The following is an 18657-nucleotide window of genomic DNA, read 5'->3' on the forward strand; positions in this document are numbered from 1 at the left end:
CCATCTCCTCCACCTCCTCTTCCTCCTCCATCTCCTCCTCCTTCTCCTCCTCTTCCTTCTCCTCCTCCATCTCCTCCTCCTCTTCCTCCTNCCTCTCCTCCTCCTCCTCCTCCTCCTCCTCCTCCTTTTCTTCCTCCTCCTCCATCTCCTCCTTCTCTTTCTCCTCTTCCTCCTCCATCTCCTCCTCCTCCGCCTCCTCCTTCTCTTTCTCTTCCTCCTTCTCCTTCTCCTTCTCCTCCTCCTCCATTTCCTCCTTTTCACCTTCCTCCTCCTCTTCTCCTTCTCCTCCCTCCATCCCTTCTTCCTGTCTCCCACAAGCTGAGCACTGTTCCTGTACCAAATCCTTCCATCATGGTGTTTGGTCTCACTAGAGGCCCAAAGAAATGGAATTGCGTAACCTTGAACTAAATGCATCATGGGAAGTGAATCTTTGCTTCTGTGCGTTTTTCTCAGGTTATTTTCTCACAGCAATGAGGAACCTGGGTTGCACTGTGCAAGCTCGGGACTTTTGCATGAAGCAACTTCTCCAGAAAAGATCATTTAAATACTAGAACTCCCTTTGCTGTGGTCCCTCCAGGTCTGTCCGTCTGTCTGTCTGTCTGTCTGTCTATCTTTTTTCCCCCTGTATATCTTTCTTCTGTACCTTTGCTCTTCTTCTCCATGAATCCGTATAAATAATATGAAATTTTTACTTGTGGAGGTTTCTATCTGTGTCCCTTCCTTCCTTTCTCTCTTTCACATGGACAAATGCTAACACCTCCCTTTCTTTTCTCTCTCTCTCTCTCTCTCTCTCTCGCTCTCGCTCTCGCTCTCACTCTCTCTCATCTCTCTGACTCAATTTCATCTTCTACATTAATGTGGAACATTATTCTTGGCGTCCCCTATGGTGACCTTGGTAGAATGGACTCCGGTGTGGAACACACCTTTGACTCTAATGTGAATGAGGTCTTCCCCATGACCATGAGACTCTGACCCCGTCAGCCCCTCTCTGTGGCCCTGGTCCCTGGAAGAACATGCCATCGATGTTCTTGTCCAAGTTGTTCATCAGGTTGATGAAATTCCTTGTTGGAAAATATCCTCAGGTGGACGAGGGGCCACAAAGAACAAAGTCCACCCAAGGAAGGTGTCCACCTCAGCCGGCCCTGACAGTGAGTCTTGGGCTCATTGTTCACAACCATTTTGTTCCCCGTGGAGACCCTGGAAGCCCTTCTTATGGGGTCCGTATAGGACATGTGGCTCCTGTGAAATCTGAGACTATGCTAGCAAGGAGCACATCACCTGCTGAATGGGGACTCTGTCAAGGTCTTTTCTGTCTGTCCCCTGTGTGTACATAGTTCCTGGATGCCACCTTACGCCCTGCTTCATGTCCTATATGATTCCCGTTGGCTGTCACAGTGGGGGCTGGCAATATAAGAAGATGTGATCTATATACACGTCTGTGATTCTGCAAATTGATTTGATACCGAATTGGGCATTTAAGGGCATGAAGGAGCCCAGACCAGAGGCAGAACGTTGACTTAACCATTGCTTCCTCTTCTTTGTTCGAGACGCCCTGTTCTTGTTTCCTTAACAATCACTTGTGCACCCAGCTCAGCCTCGTGACAACAAGAACTTTTTCCCCGTGTCCTCTTTCTGGTCTTCCCTAGAGATGACCCCAGAGTTTGTGTATGATGTAATAACTGCCCTCTGAGCATGTCACCCTCATGGGTCATGTGTCCCTCGGCAGGGGGGGGATGGGTGCTCTTTGAGGACATACAGTCAGCCCTATTAATTTTCTTCCTGCACTGCACAGAATTCTGTTCCTGTAGCATAAATAAATCCTTTTCCATTAGCATCTGGGCTGTTCCATTGTCACCTCATGACACCGACTTGGCAGGAACACCATTGGTCCTCAAGCAGAACTTCACCATGATGAACAAGGCTGGCCTCCGCCATGAATCCCAGGTCTGAAGTTAATTTTAGATGGATTAGTGGAGCGCCGGCCTTGTTGTTGGGCATGATTCATTCATCCGTCCCCTCCTCCGCAGATATTTGTTGGGTTCTAAATCTGGACCCAGATTCACAGGACGCGCTCCTAGGACAAAATGTACAAATGCAGATCCTGCTATCAAGGTGATAAAATGTGGACGGCGTCCACTGCAGGACAAGGGAGGGCTGAGGCTGGGCTCGGGGTGTGCAGGCTTCTGGGAGAGAAAATGCTGCCCACGTCGGGGATCTCCAAGGAGGTGCCGTTTTAACGGGGGCTTCCTGCAACTATGGCGGCTGAGGGATTGGACGTGGTGGTCGAGGTCAAAATACAAGCAAAGTGTCAGAATCAGAGTGAAGGAGACGAGACGTCATTGAGGAAAATTGGGTCCTTATTCAAGAAGCCAAAGATGATTTATAATGAGGTGAAAGTGAGCTGCAGGTTAGACTTGAGAAGGACCAAGAGGCTGAGGATCGAGATCGAGGTCTTCAGTTGGGCTGCCCAGTGGCTGGCCCTGGGTTCTGTCATCGTCACACAGGGTGACGAAAGGGACAGGGGCGTTCAACGTCTTGCTCTCAGCGCAGACTTTGTGTGAGGTTTGAAGCATCACCAACATGGTATACAGGTAGCTGTGAGGGTAGGTAGGTAGGCACAAGAGCCATCCCCAAGGTGAACTCAAGGTGACGTAGCATGAAGTGAATGGGACAGGGCGTAACAGATACCAAGAGGAGTTTCACTGGTGGCATACACAGATGTGATATATGTGCCCAGTGGAATATTACTCGGCCATAAAGAAGAAGTGAAAGGTTCATCTAACATGGACATAACGCGATGTCCCCCACACGGATGACCTGGAACATGCCAATAATCCACAAGTCCACACAAGCCACCTCCTGGCTACAGTCACTATATTTCAATTGTCACAGAAACATGAAGACTTTGGTGCCACAGGGTTTCTTGCTATTGAAGGAACAGATTTCTCATGAGCTGAGACCCCCAACTGGGCTTCTTGTGGATGTGTCTTGACTTTCTTCTGTCCAAGAGACCGTCTTCTGCAAGGATTTGTGGAATATGTCCACGGAATGGGAAAAACAATATTCAGTGACATATATTTTATTGATAATTGGGAAATGGCTGAACTTTCTCTGTGAAGTCTTCAGCCTTTTAATTTTGTAACTTTTTTTTTTACTAGTTTTTGTTATAAGGTCTGTACATCTATATTTTTGAGGGTGATATTGCTTTTACTATTTTAATTTGATAATCTAGAAATATTTCAGACCCAGGTCATTTTACATGAGCAGCTATTAACAATGGGTACCACCTGCCTACGGTGGCACATGCCTGTAATCCCATTGGCTCGGGAGGCTGAGGCAGGAGGATCGTGAGTTCAAAGCCAGCCTCAGCCCAAGTGAGGCCCTGAGCAGCTCAGGGAGACCCTGTCTCTAAATAAAATGCAAAATAGGGCTGAGGAGGGGGCTCCGTGGATTAATCCACCAATTAGGATAAGGTTCTCACAACCCAATCATTTCACCTCTGCAAATTCTTGCATTATTTCTTGCAAGAAATCTTGGGGATGCCTCATTCCTAACCCATAACAAAGTCATAGTCCAGTTTGCACAAGTCTCGGGGGTCTTGTATGTTTAGGAAGTTAGTGCTCAGAAAGAAGGGATAGGTCATCTTCCTTCCCACGTAATGTTCCACATGTAGGTAGCTTGTCCTATGAACCTGGATTGTACCACAGAACCTAGATTCTTGAAATTAAAGCTGCAAATAAAAGATAAAAATATGGATACTGTTTTCTTGTCTCCATACTTAAAATGATGCTACAGCTAACTGCTTGGCTAAGAAAAGACATCTATCATTTATTCAGTTTCTACCCAAGAGAAGCCAAATCAAGGCAGCGTGGTAACCAGCTGGGGGTTCAGGAAATATTCAATTTTTTTAAAATACCTTGGCTGGAAAAATACGGATCGAATTATATAGAAAAACATACTTGTTTGATGACCAAATTAGGAAAATATGGCACTAAACTATTTTCTTCAGGCAGGAAATAACAAATATGATTCTTTTTTCTCAGTAAATAATCCGGTTAAGATTCTCATCACTTTTGGTTTAGATTTTATTTCAGTGTCTTTCTCCAAGGTCACGATACCCTCTCCACACCTCCATTAGGTGTTGCAGAATCTGATTAATTGCTTCCCAACTGAAAAGAATTGCTGAATATATATGTATTGGGCCCGCGGTGGTGGCTCCGGCCAGTTACCCCTGGGGCTCAGGAGGCTGAGGCAAGAGGCTGTCAAGTTGGAGGCCAGCCTCAGCAACCCCGGGAGGTTCTACACAAGTTAGGGAGACCCTGTCTCAAATTTAAAAAAAAAATAATGAAAATCAAAAAGGAGAGAGAGAGAGAGAGAGAGAGAGAGAGAGAGAGAGACAGAGACAGAGACAGAGAGGAGATAAAATAAAATAATAAAATAAAATAAAATAAAGCCCACTGTGCGAAGTAGGTATGTGGGTAGATGGGAAAGCCCTCGCGGTTGGTAGGCAGTGAGCTCAGTGACACGGAAGACAAGTGGCAATTTCACGACGAGACAGTGTGTAATTAGCTGCCGGCTGGGGTGGCCCTGGCAATTAGGGGAGAAGCCAACACAGATGTTGGAAGGTGCTGATTGTGGGTCATAGTCAATGGCTGTAAATTGGGAGAGAAAAGGGAGCCGGGAGGGCGGGGGGCACGTGGCGGTCCCCTGCGCATCTCCCAGTGCTTCCCGGGCTGCACCGTGACGTGGCTGAGGCTGGCCTCCCATTTCGATCCTCCTGCCTCAGCCTCCCGAGTCTGGGATTGCTGTGTGGACCTTTCTGTGTCCGTCACCGTGAATCCTCGGTGAGCTCTCTCCGGCGCCTGGTGCCTTTTATTCTATGCGACCAGACTGTGCCATCGGCTCCGAATGTCACCGTGTTTTGATGGCAAATTGCACGGCTCCGTGTCTCTTGTTGTCTATTTCAAAATCACTCCCACTTAGTGACTTTAATGACACACCAGGCACCGTGGCCCCCGATGCCGTCCCCGATCCTTGGTTTCTAAAATAACTGCTGATTTTCTCAAGATCTCCCCAAAACCATGGTGCGCCCCCCTCTGACATTCAAAAAAGTGTCATTTTTTTTGGTGACCCTGCAAAAATGCATTTGGGGATCTTCGTGGGGGGGATTGGAACAAAATGACTGTTTTGTTTCCTCGGCACAGAAACCGAGTGGCTCTTTGGTTTCCTGTCCGGGTCTCCGTCTTGCACAGAGCTGGTCCCTGCAAAGTTCCCAGGAAGCTCTTTGTACTCAGTTCCTGAGAGTCTGCACCCACTTCTCCTCTGCGCTGCTCCGCGATGGCCTTAAGTGAGCAAATACTAACTTAAAAAGGTTTCCGCTGAGCCGGGAAAGCGGTCCCTGATGGAGTTTCCAAACTTTCTTCACTTCCCATGATCCGTTTTGCAAACACCTCATGCTCCGATCCTTTGGATGCCCCTCAGCGGGGTATAGAGTGGTCAGCTGCATGGAGTCCCTTTCCTCTCCTGGTCTCTGGGCTGAATGGAGCTGTTAGTTCCTCCTCTTATCCCACCAGAGGGAGAGCACTTTCTGCAAATGCATCCCCTGCATGAGAAAAAGATCAAACTTGTGGATGCATTTCAGGTTGGGACCATTGGAAATCGAAAGGGTCATTGAACCAACCCACAAGGACCCAGGTAACCCTAAAACCTTGATCTCAACTATCGAACTTGAAAATCTGCACTTTCCTCACAAAAAAAATTTAAAATGATAATAATAATTAAAAGAAATTAGACCTTTTTTTTCCTACTGAACATGTTCAATGTGGGAATGACGTGATTTGTGACATGGAAATATCCGCCACCCTTCCTCCGTTTCCCATGAAATTTTAACGGTGACGGCTGAGTCCACCCGCCTCGTATTGTGACACGTCAAGGGAGGGTCTTTGTGCCGCGTCTGCGTCCACACCACAGGGTGACGGTGGAGGGGAGATGGATTTTACCTTCCTACCAATCAGAAAGTGAAGCCGTCTTGTGTGTTTCTCGCTCCATCTCCATCGTTAAGGTGGGAGGCGTCCCCCAAAAGGTCATGTGTGAAGTGATGCAGGAAGTCAGAGTTGAAGTGGTCACATGATGACAGTCTTAACACAGTAAGTGGATTAATCCACTTGAATGGACTCACTGGGTGGTGACTGCAGCAGGTGGGGTGTGGCTGGAGGAGGGAGTCCCTGGGCTGTGCCTTTGGGGTCTCTGTCCTGTCCCTGGTGGACAGAGCTCTCTCTGCTCCCTGGTGCCCTGTCCTGAGCTGCTCTCCTCCTCCAGGCCCTGCCGCCATCTTGTTCTGACTCTACTGAGCAGATGTGGGTTCCATTGTGCCCACCCATCAATCATTCTGTGTCCGGTTCTTCCTGGCTTCTGCTACTGCACTCTCTGATTGGATGAGATCAAACCTTTCCTGTCCCACGTATGACTAACATCATTCTGAATTTTTGTCTTTTGAGACTGATCTAGTTCACTTAGCATGTCTTCCGGGTTAAGTCCACTTTGGCTCAAGTTAGAATGATATCCCTTTTCTTATCTGTATAGTATTCCATTTTGTACACTGATACCATTTTCTTCACCTGTGCACCCATATACGTGGGCACCTGGCGGGTTCCATTTCTTGTCTATTATGAGTATCATTGCAAAGAACTCGGGAGTTTGGGAACGCAGGCATCGCTTCAATGCAGTGATTTTCCTTGGTTGTATACCCAATAGTGAGATTCTTGGAACGGGTGCTAGTTTTAGTTTCAAATTCCATAAACATTTTGTGGGTTTTTTTTTTTATATCCTGTGTGCAAATTTCTTCCTTTTAAATTTTTTTTTTTTTTTAGATCTCTGTGGCTCATGTTCATCCTAGGGCCTCATTTCTCCATCATTTTGGAGGAAGAATTTATGCAATTATAATTATAATCATTTAATGACCTTTTGAGCGAGTCCCATAGCAGTCGATTTCCAGCACCTGTGACCCTGTCATCAGCCTCCCACGTGGTCCAATGCAGTGGACATTTCCTTTTTAATTAATTTGTTTTATTAATATTTTAATTTGCTCTCATTAGTCACAGTGGACATTTTTGAATCGACCACTGCCCACAGGACACTGTACTCAGCTGGACCCATCTATTGACCAACAGAGCTGACCTAGTGAGGTGCCGCAGTCTGGCTGGGCACAATTCAGGAGCCACTTGTCAAGCAGAAACGAACTTTATTTTTAGAACCACACACACCACACCACACAGCTCTTCAGGAAGTCCCTCAGAGCCCAACTGCCACCACCAGCTTCCCACAAGCCTCTCAACCTCCCCCACTCCTCCTGTTCTTGAGGCTGATTGGCTGGGTCACGTGGGCGGAGCCAAAAGAGTCCCCCAATGAGCAGCTCTGTAGTATGAAAGGGCGGGGAAACAGCCCAATGAGCTTCACCGCAGAGGAGCCAATCAGCTGGAAGTTTGCTGGGGCCACTGTGAGCCAATCAGATGGAAGTTTGCTGGGGCCACTGTGAGCCAATCAGCTGGAAGTTTGCTGGGGCCACTCTGAGCCAATCAGCTGGATGTTTGCTGGGGCCACTCTGAGCCAATCAGCTGGAAGTTTGCTGGGGCTGCTTCGGCTGTGGCTCTCAACACTGAGGTGGTCCAGGGCTCCTTCCTCTTGGCTGGGTTGGGATTTCCAAGATGGCGGCAGGTGACCCAGAGCTCCATGGATTTTCCATGCTCCAGAGAGGAGACACTGCTGCTCAAGAGGTGCTCAGTGCATGGCCCCCATTCTTCCATCTGGCCTTCGAGGAGTGACCACCGGGAAACTGACGTCCTTCGTCCCGTCTGTGCTGTGGGAAAAGTCCCCTGGTTTGCTGCAGAATGGATTCCCAGGCTCCATCTTGGACGGATGCACCTTCCAAACTCAGTTCCTCTTTGATGCGTCCTTGGAACACGTACCTGTGTCTGCTTTCTGTGGACGCCTCCAGAATCCCTGAGAAGGACAACTTGGAGGAGGAGGGACTGGAACTCATGTTCCCTGTGGGCTGACCCCCCAGGATTGACCAAGTCCATGAAGAAACATGGCGGACGGTCATGTTGGAAGCTCATGTTGGTGTGGATCAGAGTGAGAAGGAGCCACCAGATGAAGAGGAGGCACATCAGGACAGACCCCCAGGGTCCTGTTTCCTCCGTCCACGTCCCACCTCCCATCCCTCCGTCCACCTAGCAATGGTCTAATCCATAATTAATTAAGTCACAGAGGCTGGCCTCCAACTTGCGATCCTCCTGCCTCAGCCTCCCAAGCTGCTAGAATCACAGTCGTGCGTTAATTTAATCTGTAAATTAATCTAGCGATGGGGTTGGAGCCCATGGGCTCCCGTCTTTCCTGGTCAGTCCCCACTCTGGTCCCTGCAGCTCTGAGGACCTGCATTCAACACAGGGGCTTTCAGGGCATGGTCGGGATCCGGTCCACCACAGTGTCTTCCCTCCTGAAATTCCAGACTGTGCTCTTGGAAGAACAGGGACATTTTTCTTCGTTGCTTGTTCTAGGATCACGTGTGGCCAATACGACCACGGTCACTCTTGCAATCCCTCCAGGGGGAACCCAGATTTTAAAACGTCTTATTAACTTCATTTTCCTGCAGCATCTGATGTCACACCGCGGCGACGTGGATGGTCAGCGTCCCCTCGGGATGCAGGCCCTGGCGGAAATGTTTCTTCCTCGGTGACTTATTACCCGGGTCCTGGCCCCTGAGGACACTGGCCATGCCTGTGACCTTACTGAACTGTCCCCGTCTTCCTCCCGATCTCTGTCCCTTACCCCCAAAGGGCTTGGACGAGAGGCAGTCAGCTTCGGGACACTGGGCACAGCCCCTCCCTGACCCTCTCCGTCTGCCCTGGTCCCCAGCCGTAACCATGTCACCTGCCCATGCAGAGGACCACGGACCCAGCACATCCCCCCGTGGCTGGGGCAGGTCCTAGAAGCCCGTGCAGACCGCTGGACACCTCGTAGCTCGCCAGGGTCACTGGCCTGACTTCCAGCGCTGCCTGCCGGGCATCCCTGAGCCTGGGGGCTCATGACCTGGAACTGGGGGGACCCACAGCCGACCTCACTGTCCCCCCACAACTCAGGTGATAGGGATCCCTGGCTCAGGGTTGAGATGGGCTGTCAGAGAGTCATTTATTTATGGCACCTGGGATTGAACTCAAGGGCCCGTGACCACAGAGCTCCGTCCCCAGCCGCCTTTATTTTTTATTTAGAGTCAGGGTCTCACTGAGCTGCTTAGAGCCTTGCTAATAAGTAGTTGAGGGTGGCCTCCAACTTGCGATCCTCCTGTCTCAGCCTCCCAAGCTGCTAGAACGACAGGCGTACACCAGTGCACCCAGGTGATGTTTATTTTTTTAAGTGGAATCATACGTATTTAGGAAGTACATTCTCGGTTTGAATATTCTCATGCCTTGTGTCCTGTTCAACTTGGGGTAAACTGCACAATTCCTCATGAACCAGAACAAATGGAATCAATATGTCGAAGAGACGCCTGTCCTCCAACGTCACCGAAGCACCGTTCACAAGAGCCGAGCTAGAGAAGCAGCGTCAGCGTCCATCAGCAGATGAAGGTGTGCAGAAAATGTGATGCATAAAGACACCATGGCATACTATGCAGCTCTGAAAAAGGATGGCACCTGCCATTTGCAACTCTAGGGACAGAGCTGCAGGTCACTAGGGTATGTGAAAGTGAAGTCATCATGGCGTATTGCAGGAGACCATGGGCTACATGGGGCAAAAACTAAGTCTCCGTCTTCAGTATCCTTAAACCTATTATATGAGAGAATAGATGGTGGGAAGTCCATCTAGTCTCCTTGTAAAATCACCGTGTGACTCTGCTCAGGTCCAGTCACCACTTCCCCCGAGTGGGTCCCAACACCCAGCTGTCCATTCAGCCATCTGTGGCGTCATCCACGGGTAAGGTCTGCGCCCTGTGATCCAACCACTGCCTCAGAGGGTCACCTGTGAGCCTCGCTGTGGGGGACCTGCCCTCAGTGACCACTCCGTATGCAGTTGGGGATCCCCGGCTTTCTGGACCAGCTGAGGATCTGCTTTGCACCTGGTGGTTTTTAGGAAGTATCTTTATGTCCTGTGGTCACATATGCACTCAGGGTCCTAATGTCCCATTCATTCTACTGTCTTCTCTACCCCATACCCCTCCCTCCTTCAGTCCCCTCTGCCTAATCCAAAGCACCTCTTTTCTTCCCCCTTATTGTGCATTACCATCCACATGTGAGAAAAAAAATGTTTGGCCTTTGTTCTTGGGGATCTTCTTATTTCGCTTACCCTGATAGTCTCCAGCTCCATCCATTTATCAGCCAATGCCATCATTTCATTCTTCTTTATGGCTGAGTAATATTCCATTGTGTAGACATACCACAGTCTCTTTATCCATTCATCTGTTGAAGGGCACCTAGGTTGGTTCCACCGTTCAGCTGTTGTGAATTGAGCTGCTATAAACGTTGATGGGGCTGTGTCCCTGTAGTATGGGCTGGTTTTAAGTCCCTTTGGGTATAGACCAAGGAGTGGGACAGCTGGGTCACATGGTGGGTCCACTCCCAGTTTTCTGAGGAATCTCCATCCTGCTTTCCAGAGTGGTTGCCCCAATTTGCAGTCCCAGCAGCAATGTAGGAGGGAGCCTTGTCCCCACATTGTCACCCACTTATTCTCTCTTGTGTTTCTGACGATTGCCTTTCTGTCTGGAGTGACAACTCTTTTTTAGAAAATATCGTCATCAATTTTAACGCGCTGCCCTACTGTGTTTCTCATTCACAAATATCTTAATGCAAATGAGGTCCGTGGTCCATCCATAAAAGGTCATAATAAGTCACTTAAATGGCCGTGTTTCGGGGTCTCACCTTCTGCTCCCCTGTCCTTCCTCTTCCCGAGGACTTTCTGACGCTGACTTCTCTCGTCCCCTGGGGGACTTTCCTCGGGTGCAGGTTGTGACAAAAGGTCATTTCTTGACACCTCCTGAATCCACCCTCCCAAGGGGCACAGTGACAGGCTTTGTCCCCGTGCCATAAATGAACATAATTGCATTTATAGCGTGATTCTCTACATCACCCTGACATTTTCATAAATAATGTGGCATGAAAAGTCACAAATACATTTGCAACATCGTATACCAGTAAAATAATCTGTGTGTGATGTGCACAATGCACATAGTGTGTGCTTTATGTATACAATACGTGCAATAAGTGTTGGATTGCAGTTTACACATTTGCTCCGACCATTTATCAAAATCATCCGCGTCTCTTTGCATTTCCGCCTGCAGATTTCTGCATCGCTTAGCATCAAGGGTGCCCTACAGACACCCAGTAGGTGCTGTTCCTGTTGGGCAGAGCCCCCAGTGGACACTGACCCATGTCGGAGTCACAGTGACACTAGGGGACCACTGTGTTACATGCAGTCTGTTAGCAAATGACATGCCCTCGAGCTCTACGTGGCTGGGACATTTGCACAAGTGTGTTACTCAGCTGTGAGCCGTGTCCCCAAGTTGCTCAGCACCTAGCTAAGCTAATGAGGCTGGCCTCTAATACGCAATCCTCCTGCCTCAGCCTCCCAAGCTGCTGAGATGACCCCCACGCTCCACCCACCAAGGGTGCGACCTTTCTCTTTCATGATCATCCTATGGAGGTGTTGACTCAACTGTATACAGTGAGGTCCCTTTTCCTGAGAGGGTCCCAGAGGCAGGATCTTGTAAGTACAGTTTGAAATCCATTTGGGACATCGACCCACACACTGGCCGTGAGATCAAGGCTGGGATTTGGGGTGAAGACTGGGCATGTGGATCCCGTGTGGCTTTTTAACTCACTCTTTTTTTGTGCTGGTAAATATTTTGTGCTGAATTTAGTTATTTGCATTTTTGTAACTGAAAATAATCATAATAATAGTGATGATAATAATAATTAGTAATAATAATCAAAATCTGTGACCTGGAGGGATTTTTGCACATAATTATAGCAGAAATGCAGTCATTAGGTAGCTAATACTTTTTCTGGTGATCTCCAATTATTATGATTTTTTAAATTTTTTTTTATTTGAATGGCTTTCATTTAGCAGAACTCCGTAAACACCCCTCGAGGCATTAAGCCTGCATTTTGGTGAAGCGCCTGTACTTACGGATTTACGATAGAGTGAAAGGGTTGGCTTGGAATTATCAAGTGCATGAGATCAAATAGTTGCATTAGAGAAAACCCTTTCCTGTAATCCTATTACTCCACAAAGGAATTCAATCCTCATGGAAATACAGAAGAATGTTACAATTGGGGCACATTAGATTGGGATCCCAGCCCCTGGGTAGGCTGAGGCAGGAGGACTGCAAGTTGAAGGGCAGCCTCAGCAACTGAGCAGGATCCTGTCTCACAAAAGTGGCTTCTGAGATCAACCCTTTCAGCTTCCCCATGTAAGTGGGAACATGTGGTCATTATTTCTCTGTCCCTCGCATATTCCACATCACACAATGTCCTTATGTGCACCCAAACTCTGTCAGATAAAGCATTTTTTTCTGGCTGCCTAATATTCCATTCTAGCAATGTGCCACCTTTTCTTTTTCTGGTCATTGTGGCAAATTTGGGGGCACCATCTTGTTGGAAGGGTTCATCTGTACCAGGGAAATGATATGAGGGTGGCTTCATTTCACCTGGATGCTGCAGTCTGGCTAGGCACAATTCAGGAGCCGCTTGCCAAGCAGAAATGAACTTTATTTATAGAACACACACACCACACCACACGAGCTCTTCAGGAATTCCCTCAGAGCCCAACTGCCACCACCGGCTTCCCACAAGCCTCTCCACCTCCCACTCCTCCTGCTCTTGAGGCCGATTGGCTGGGTCGTGTGGGCGGAGCCAAAAGAGTCCCCCAATGAGCAGCTCCGTGGTCTGAAAGGGCAGGGAAACAGCCCAATGAGCATCACTGCAGAGGAGCCAATCAGCTGGAAGCTGGAAGTTTGCTGGGGCCGCTGTGAGCCAATCAGCTGGAAGTTTGCTGGGGCCCCTTCGGCTGTGGCTCTCAACACCTGGGTCCACAAATCTCTCTGTTTTCTCATTTCCAAGAAGCTGGTCTCTTCCATCCCAATCTGGGACACTACTTCTCGCCTTCTTCGCTACAGTCTATCTTTCCTCTGGCTACATAAGTGTCCCCTGTGCTCATTTGTTAGTGGTGGCATTTTTTCCTCCTCCAGCAAAGTCCCCAAGACCCGGACGGTGGCCTGATGGATCTGTGTGTTTTACCAACGTCTTTCCTGCAGCAAAACCGAATCTTTCACTTCCCAGACTCAAGGACACCCTCGCACCTAAGTCCCCCTCCCTGTATTGGACAGCAGGATGACAGCCGCTCATGAGGGACTTAATCCTCGAGTCCTGACTTCACCTTCCACCACCCTGATGACTTGTCCTGTGCACCAAGTTACTTACGGTCTTTGCGCCATTGTCCTGTCCTTGCTAAGTGTGGCCAGAAATACCTGCTGGGGTTTTTACAGTGGTCACAGAGCATTTGCGGCCATGCCCACCGTGAATTCAACAAGTGGCTTGAGACGGTGACTCTGAAATAGCAACGGAAGAAGAAAGCCCCCTGGAAGGAGAGAGGGAGGCTGAGGCTGGAGGATTGAAGGTGGAGGCCAGCCTCAGCCAAAGCGAGGCCCTGAGCAACTCAGTGAGACCCTGTCTCTAAATAAAATGCAAAATAGGGCTGGGGAGGGGGCTCAGGGGTCAAGTGCCTCTCAGTTCAATTCCTCGTACCCTAAGACCCCCCTAAATTGTCCTCAGATCCAACCGGAAACATTCTGAGGATCAACGTCAGGCATTTTGGGGTTGAAACTCAACAGTAGGAGATGCATATATGCACAACCGTCCTGGGGGCAGGAGTGAAGGAATAAACAGACGCCTTCACCCCAAGGGTCTTGATTTACAGAATCCCCGATTCACCTCTCAGTTTCTTTTTATTGGATCTGCACATGTCACAGGTGAGAAGTCCCCCGTGGGTCTCCGGGAGCTAAAATAAAACCCCGTGTCCCCGTGCAACCACACACATCACCAGGAAAACCTCAATGACAGAGTCCTTTAGGGGACCCTGACACCCTAAGGGACGTCATGGGAAAAACTCTGAGGATTCCTACGTGGACTTGAGTCGATCGAGTCGTTGCACCGTTGGCTCATTCATTGCAACACAGTTACCCACACGATGTTCAGGTTGAAGACTGACCAACCTGAGAGGGACACACGGCCATTCTCTGTTCTGCAAATTTGAATTTTCCTGCCGATTCGAACCTCTCCTGAAACCAAACTCTGTTCCAGAGCAATGACAAAGGCACACGTCCTCTGTTTCCTTCTGTTTCCCCCAGAGGACTTGGAGGTCCTCAGGCTGAATATCTGTGACGGTGGCTTGGAAGAGACCTTTAATGGAGAGCTCATGTGGGACTTCACTTGGAAATCAAAATGCACAGAAAAGCTGGCCGTCTCCGTTAGATGGACTCGGACGGAGTCCACCCAATGAATGACCACGGCCGGGTTAATGCTAATGAGATGGCAAGAGGTGACATCGGCGTCTCCCTGAGTGACATCTCTGTCCGCCAGGTGGGATGATTGACAGGTAGAGGGCGAACATCTTCTGGGGGCCCAATGCACCGTGGTGGATGTCCATGTCGCCTGCCACCAGGAGGCTCAGAAACTCCTGCAGGAACATAGTGGGGACCCCGAGGGACAGGCCATCATCTACGCAGATTTTGCAAAGGCTCCTCAAAGGTCTTCCAGGGTACCGAGCCTCCTTCAGGAAGGAGTGGATCCAGGCATGTGCTGATGTCAGAGATGCACCCAGGAGACGCTGAGGCTCCAATCCCAATGATTTGACCACTAAGAAGGAGGAGGAGGAGGAGGAGGAGGAGGAGGAGGAGGAGGAGGAGGAAGCAGCCAGCCATACGGAGGCACAACTGTCATCCCAGCAACTTAGGAGGCTGAGGCAGGAGGACTGGAAGTTGGAGGCCAGCCTCAGCAACTTAGCAAGACCTCAACATAATAAGACCCTGGCGGAAAGACAAAGGGCTGGGGACGTGGCTCGGTGGGTAAGCACCCCTGGGTTCAATCCCTGGTACCAGACACTAAAGAAATGAACAAATAAATGAGATACTATTAACCACCTGGATGCAGCCCGGTCACTGTTTAAGCAATTATTTGACGGAAGTGGCGTCCACTCTCCTCCTACTGATACCTACAGACACGTCCGCAGAGGTCCACGGATGCTCCTAGAAATCGTCTTGATAAACCCACAAGCACCGGGTCAGCCCCAGGAAGAGGTGACCACGTCCACTCAGACGGTGGGTCTTCAGGTGGACGGTGGGCCTCTGTATGCCCTTCCAGGAAAGCGATGGGGCTACTCGGACGCAGGACATTCTGCTGAGGGTCACTCGGCTGCATCCAAACAGCACCCGGAAAGAAGAAGAGTCGGGGGTCTGAGTGGGTAGCGTCTTCCCCGGGGGCGATCTGCGCAGTGGAAACTCCTGAGGGCACGGGGACCCCTGGGCTGGGGGTCCCTCTGCACATTAGCACCCCCCAGACGGCATTCGCTGATGTTGGACTTGGCCATGTCTAGAGCAGGACCAGGGACAGCGCTCTGATACTCGGGGGCAGCTCAGGGTCCTTCTGGGAGGGATGGGCGACTGGTGAGGCCAGCGGCCTCTGTCTCTAAGTGTTGATTTTTTGGGGGACGTGGGCAGTATGGGAGATTGACCTCAGGGTCCCTCGACCCCTGAGCCCCCTCCCCAGCCCTATTTTGCATTTTATTTAGAGACAGGGTCTCCCTGAGTTGCTTAGGGCCTCGCGTTGGCTGAGGCTGGCTTTGAACTCAAGATCCTCCTGCCTCAGCCTCCTGAGCCACTGGGATGACAGGTTGGATTTGTAAATGCTCTTAAGTTTTGGGACACATAATCATGCTAGAGTGAGCTGAGCTATTGCTCGTGTGTAATCGATATGGTAATATCATGACGCTTTTTAAAGTTTTTTTAAAAAATTGTTCTTTTTGGTTATACTATTCCCTTCCCCCCTCCCTTCCCTTCATTCCCCTTGGTCTAATGCAGTGAACTCATGTGCCTTATTCTATGTCACCGTCTGCATCTCAGACAGGACATCCAGACTCTGGTGTTAGGGGATTTGATTATTTCACTTAAGTTGGTTTTCTCCAGCTCCATCCATTTACCACCAAATGCCATCATTTCATTCTGTTTCATGGCCGAGTAATATTCCACTGTGTATATAAACCACTTTTTCTTTATCCATTCATGTGCTGAAGGGCATCTAAGTTGCTTTCATCGCTAAGCTACTATGAACTGAGCTGCTATAAACATTGGATTTTTTTTAAAGAATTTGGAACTGAATGTCTTGAAGGGGTCGTTTTGCCCACTTGTTCCCTGTTCCTGGGTGCATATTAACTTCTAGGAGGTTAAACTGCGGGGTGCAGGGTTTGGAAGGTATCACAAGGACCTTGCTGTTGTAGCTCTGTGGTCCATGTTCTCCTGTTGATGCAACTTAACGTCGTCTCTCCCAAAGTCCTCCACAAACACCAGGGATCCACTAACCAGCCACCCGTACCCACCCCGGGAGGGTCCTTCAAGGGTGCTTGAGTCGCACACAGTCACAATTCTGACACCTTATTTTTACCCAGGAAGACAGGGATATCACAGGTAGCTTCTGCAGACATGCTCAAGGTCTTGTGAGCTCTGCACAAATGCAGCAAGTGGCTCACAACTTCCCTGTGAGTGAGTGACTTATGGCCCACACCCCTAAATCCCCTCTCCCTGGAGAAAACGCAAAGTCTGCAGGATTGATGGACAGCCTTCACCCAGCTGGCACCCGGCTGTCCACTCTCAGGCTCCATCTGCTTCTAGAAAACCCAGCAGGACTCAACAGACGCTCCATGTTTTAGCCTCATCTACCCAAGGCACATAAAATCCAACATGGCGCATGGGGGCAAAGGTCGCGGGGGCCATTCTGGGTGTGGGTGATCTGGCCTCACCTCCCAGTGCCCAGGTGGACCGTCCTTTGTGGCTGAGATCTTGCTTAACGGGAACAAGGTAGGTGATGGCAGATTCTCCAACAAATTCCAGTTGCGAGACCTTCCAAGTGACATTTGGTGACCATTTCCAACACGGGGCCATCGATTCTCATTTTAATACATGCATATTGCAAGGGACCTCTGTTAGCACTGGGAAACCAGTCCATAGGGATAAAATCAATCTTTTTGGCCCCCAATTTTGGTGTCCCCAGCTCTCTCATGCAGGCAGTGTGCAAATCTGTGATCTCTGAGTGAAAATCCTATTTTTCTTGTTTAAGTGCATTTCTTCTTAAATGGTGAAATTTCCTTAATCCAACGTCCTCAGTGACCTTGATCAGGCTCTTGACCTTGAAACCAGTTAAAATTTCAAAAAGCCATTGAGTCCGTTGTATGCGTTGCTTTTAAGAATGTGGGAAATCTCTTAAAAATTAAATTAAATGATTTAATTTTCTCTTTCTCTTTTTTTTTTTCAAAATTTTTTTTGGAACAACTCACCTTAGATTTTTTTCTTCTTTCTTTCCTTTTTAATTTTTTCTCTTTTTTTATTTTTTTATTTTTGCAGTAGTCTCATGTTAACCCCCCAAACTGCATCTTCACGGGATTCTTAACATTTTTTTTTTTTTACAAATAACGTTTTAAATTGGTTCTTGTGGACATCTTTCTGTTTCTCTGCATTTGCCCGTATCCCATTTTTTCTTTCTTTTTTTTTTTTTTGAAATCCAAATGTAACAGATTTCAACTTTTTTGTGTTACATTTTTTTTTTCCTTTTACTGGGTAGAATCTCTCTCTGAATTTTTGGCAAATCTATTGTTTTTGAATTCTCTTTTTTTTCCCCTCCTTTATTTACTTCTACAATATGACCCAGGAGCCAACACAAAGAAAATCGCAGACGATATCACCAGTAATGATCGTGGTGACGATGAAGGTATTTTTTTAATTTTTTTTTCCAAAGCTCAACTCCCATGCATGGTTTTATATTTGATTCTCTCTCTCTCTCTCTCTCTCTCTCTCTCTGTGCACTTTTTCCCCCATTTCAACTTGTTTTTCTTCCCCTTATTTGAAACGGGAACACTCGAGTGTGCCTCTTTCTTTATTTTCTTCTTGCAAAATAAAAAAAAAATCAAGAATAAAATAGTCATCATTTTTAAATCCCAGTCACCACGTAGAGGACCGGAAATGGCTGGAAGATCTGCAGACCTTCGTTCTAGACATGAGATGGAATAAAACACGTTTTGCAAAGAAATCCACCTTTTTTTTCTTTTTTTTTTCCTTTTTTTCTTTAATTTTTTTTTTTCCTATTTGGTCCCAAGAAGAGAAAGTAGAATTTTAAGTGATGCATGTGCACGATCCACTTTCCGTCCTTCTAAATGTGATATTTTTTTTTTTCCGGGAAGATTTTATTTTGAAACGTGGGTGTTCTGATCTTTTCCACCCACTGCAAAATGTCCCAACAGTTTCATGGAAGATCTGTTGGATTTGGTGGTGGGAGGGGAGGAAAATTCAAATTTTCCTTTATTTCACCTTGATTTTTTTTTTTTTTTTTTTTTTTTTTTTTTTTA

At 48.2% G+C, this 18657-nt stretch overlaps 1 protein-coding gene across 1 annotated transcript in view; it reads left to right on the forward strand.

Annotated features, from left to right (window-relative positions):
* The window catches only part of Nlgn4x (neuroligin 4 X-linked), a 187762-nt gene that overhangs the window by 98870 nt on the left and 70235 nt on the right, over positions 1-18657 (forward strand). The window contains exon 5 of the mRNA XM_048797403.1: positions 17964-18023. Within this exon, the coding sequence (XP_048653360.1) occupies positions 17964-18023 (60 nt within the window). The remainder of the gene's footprint in view (positions 1-17963; positions 18024-18657) is intronic.

This window comes from Marmota marmota, unplaced genomic scaffold (assembly GCF_001458135.2).
Source record: "Marmota marmota marmota unplaced genomic scaffold, marMar, whole genome shotgun sequence".
NCBI classification, from domain to species: domain Eukaryota; kingdom Metazoa; phylum Chordata; class Mammalia; order Rodentia; family Sciuridae; genus Marmota; species Marmota marmota.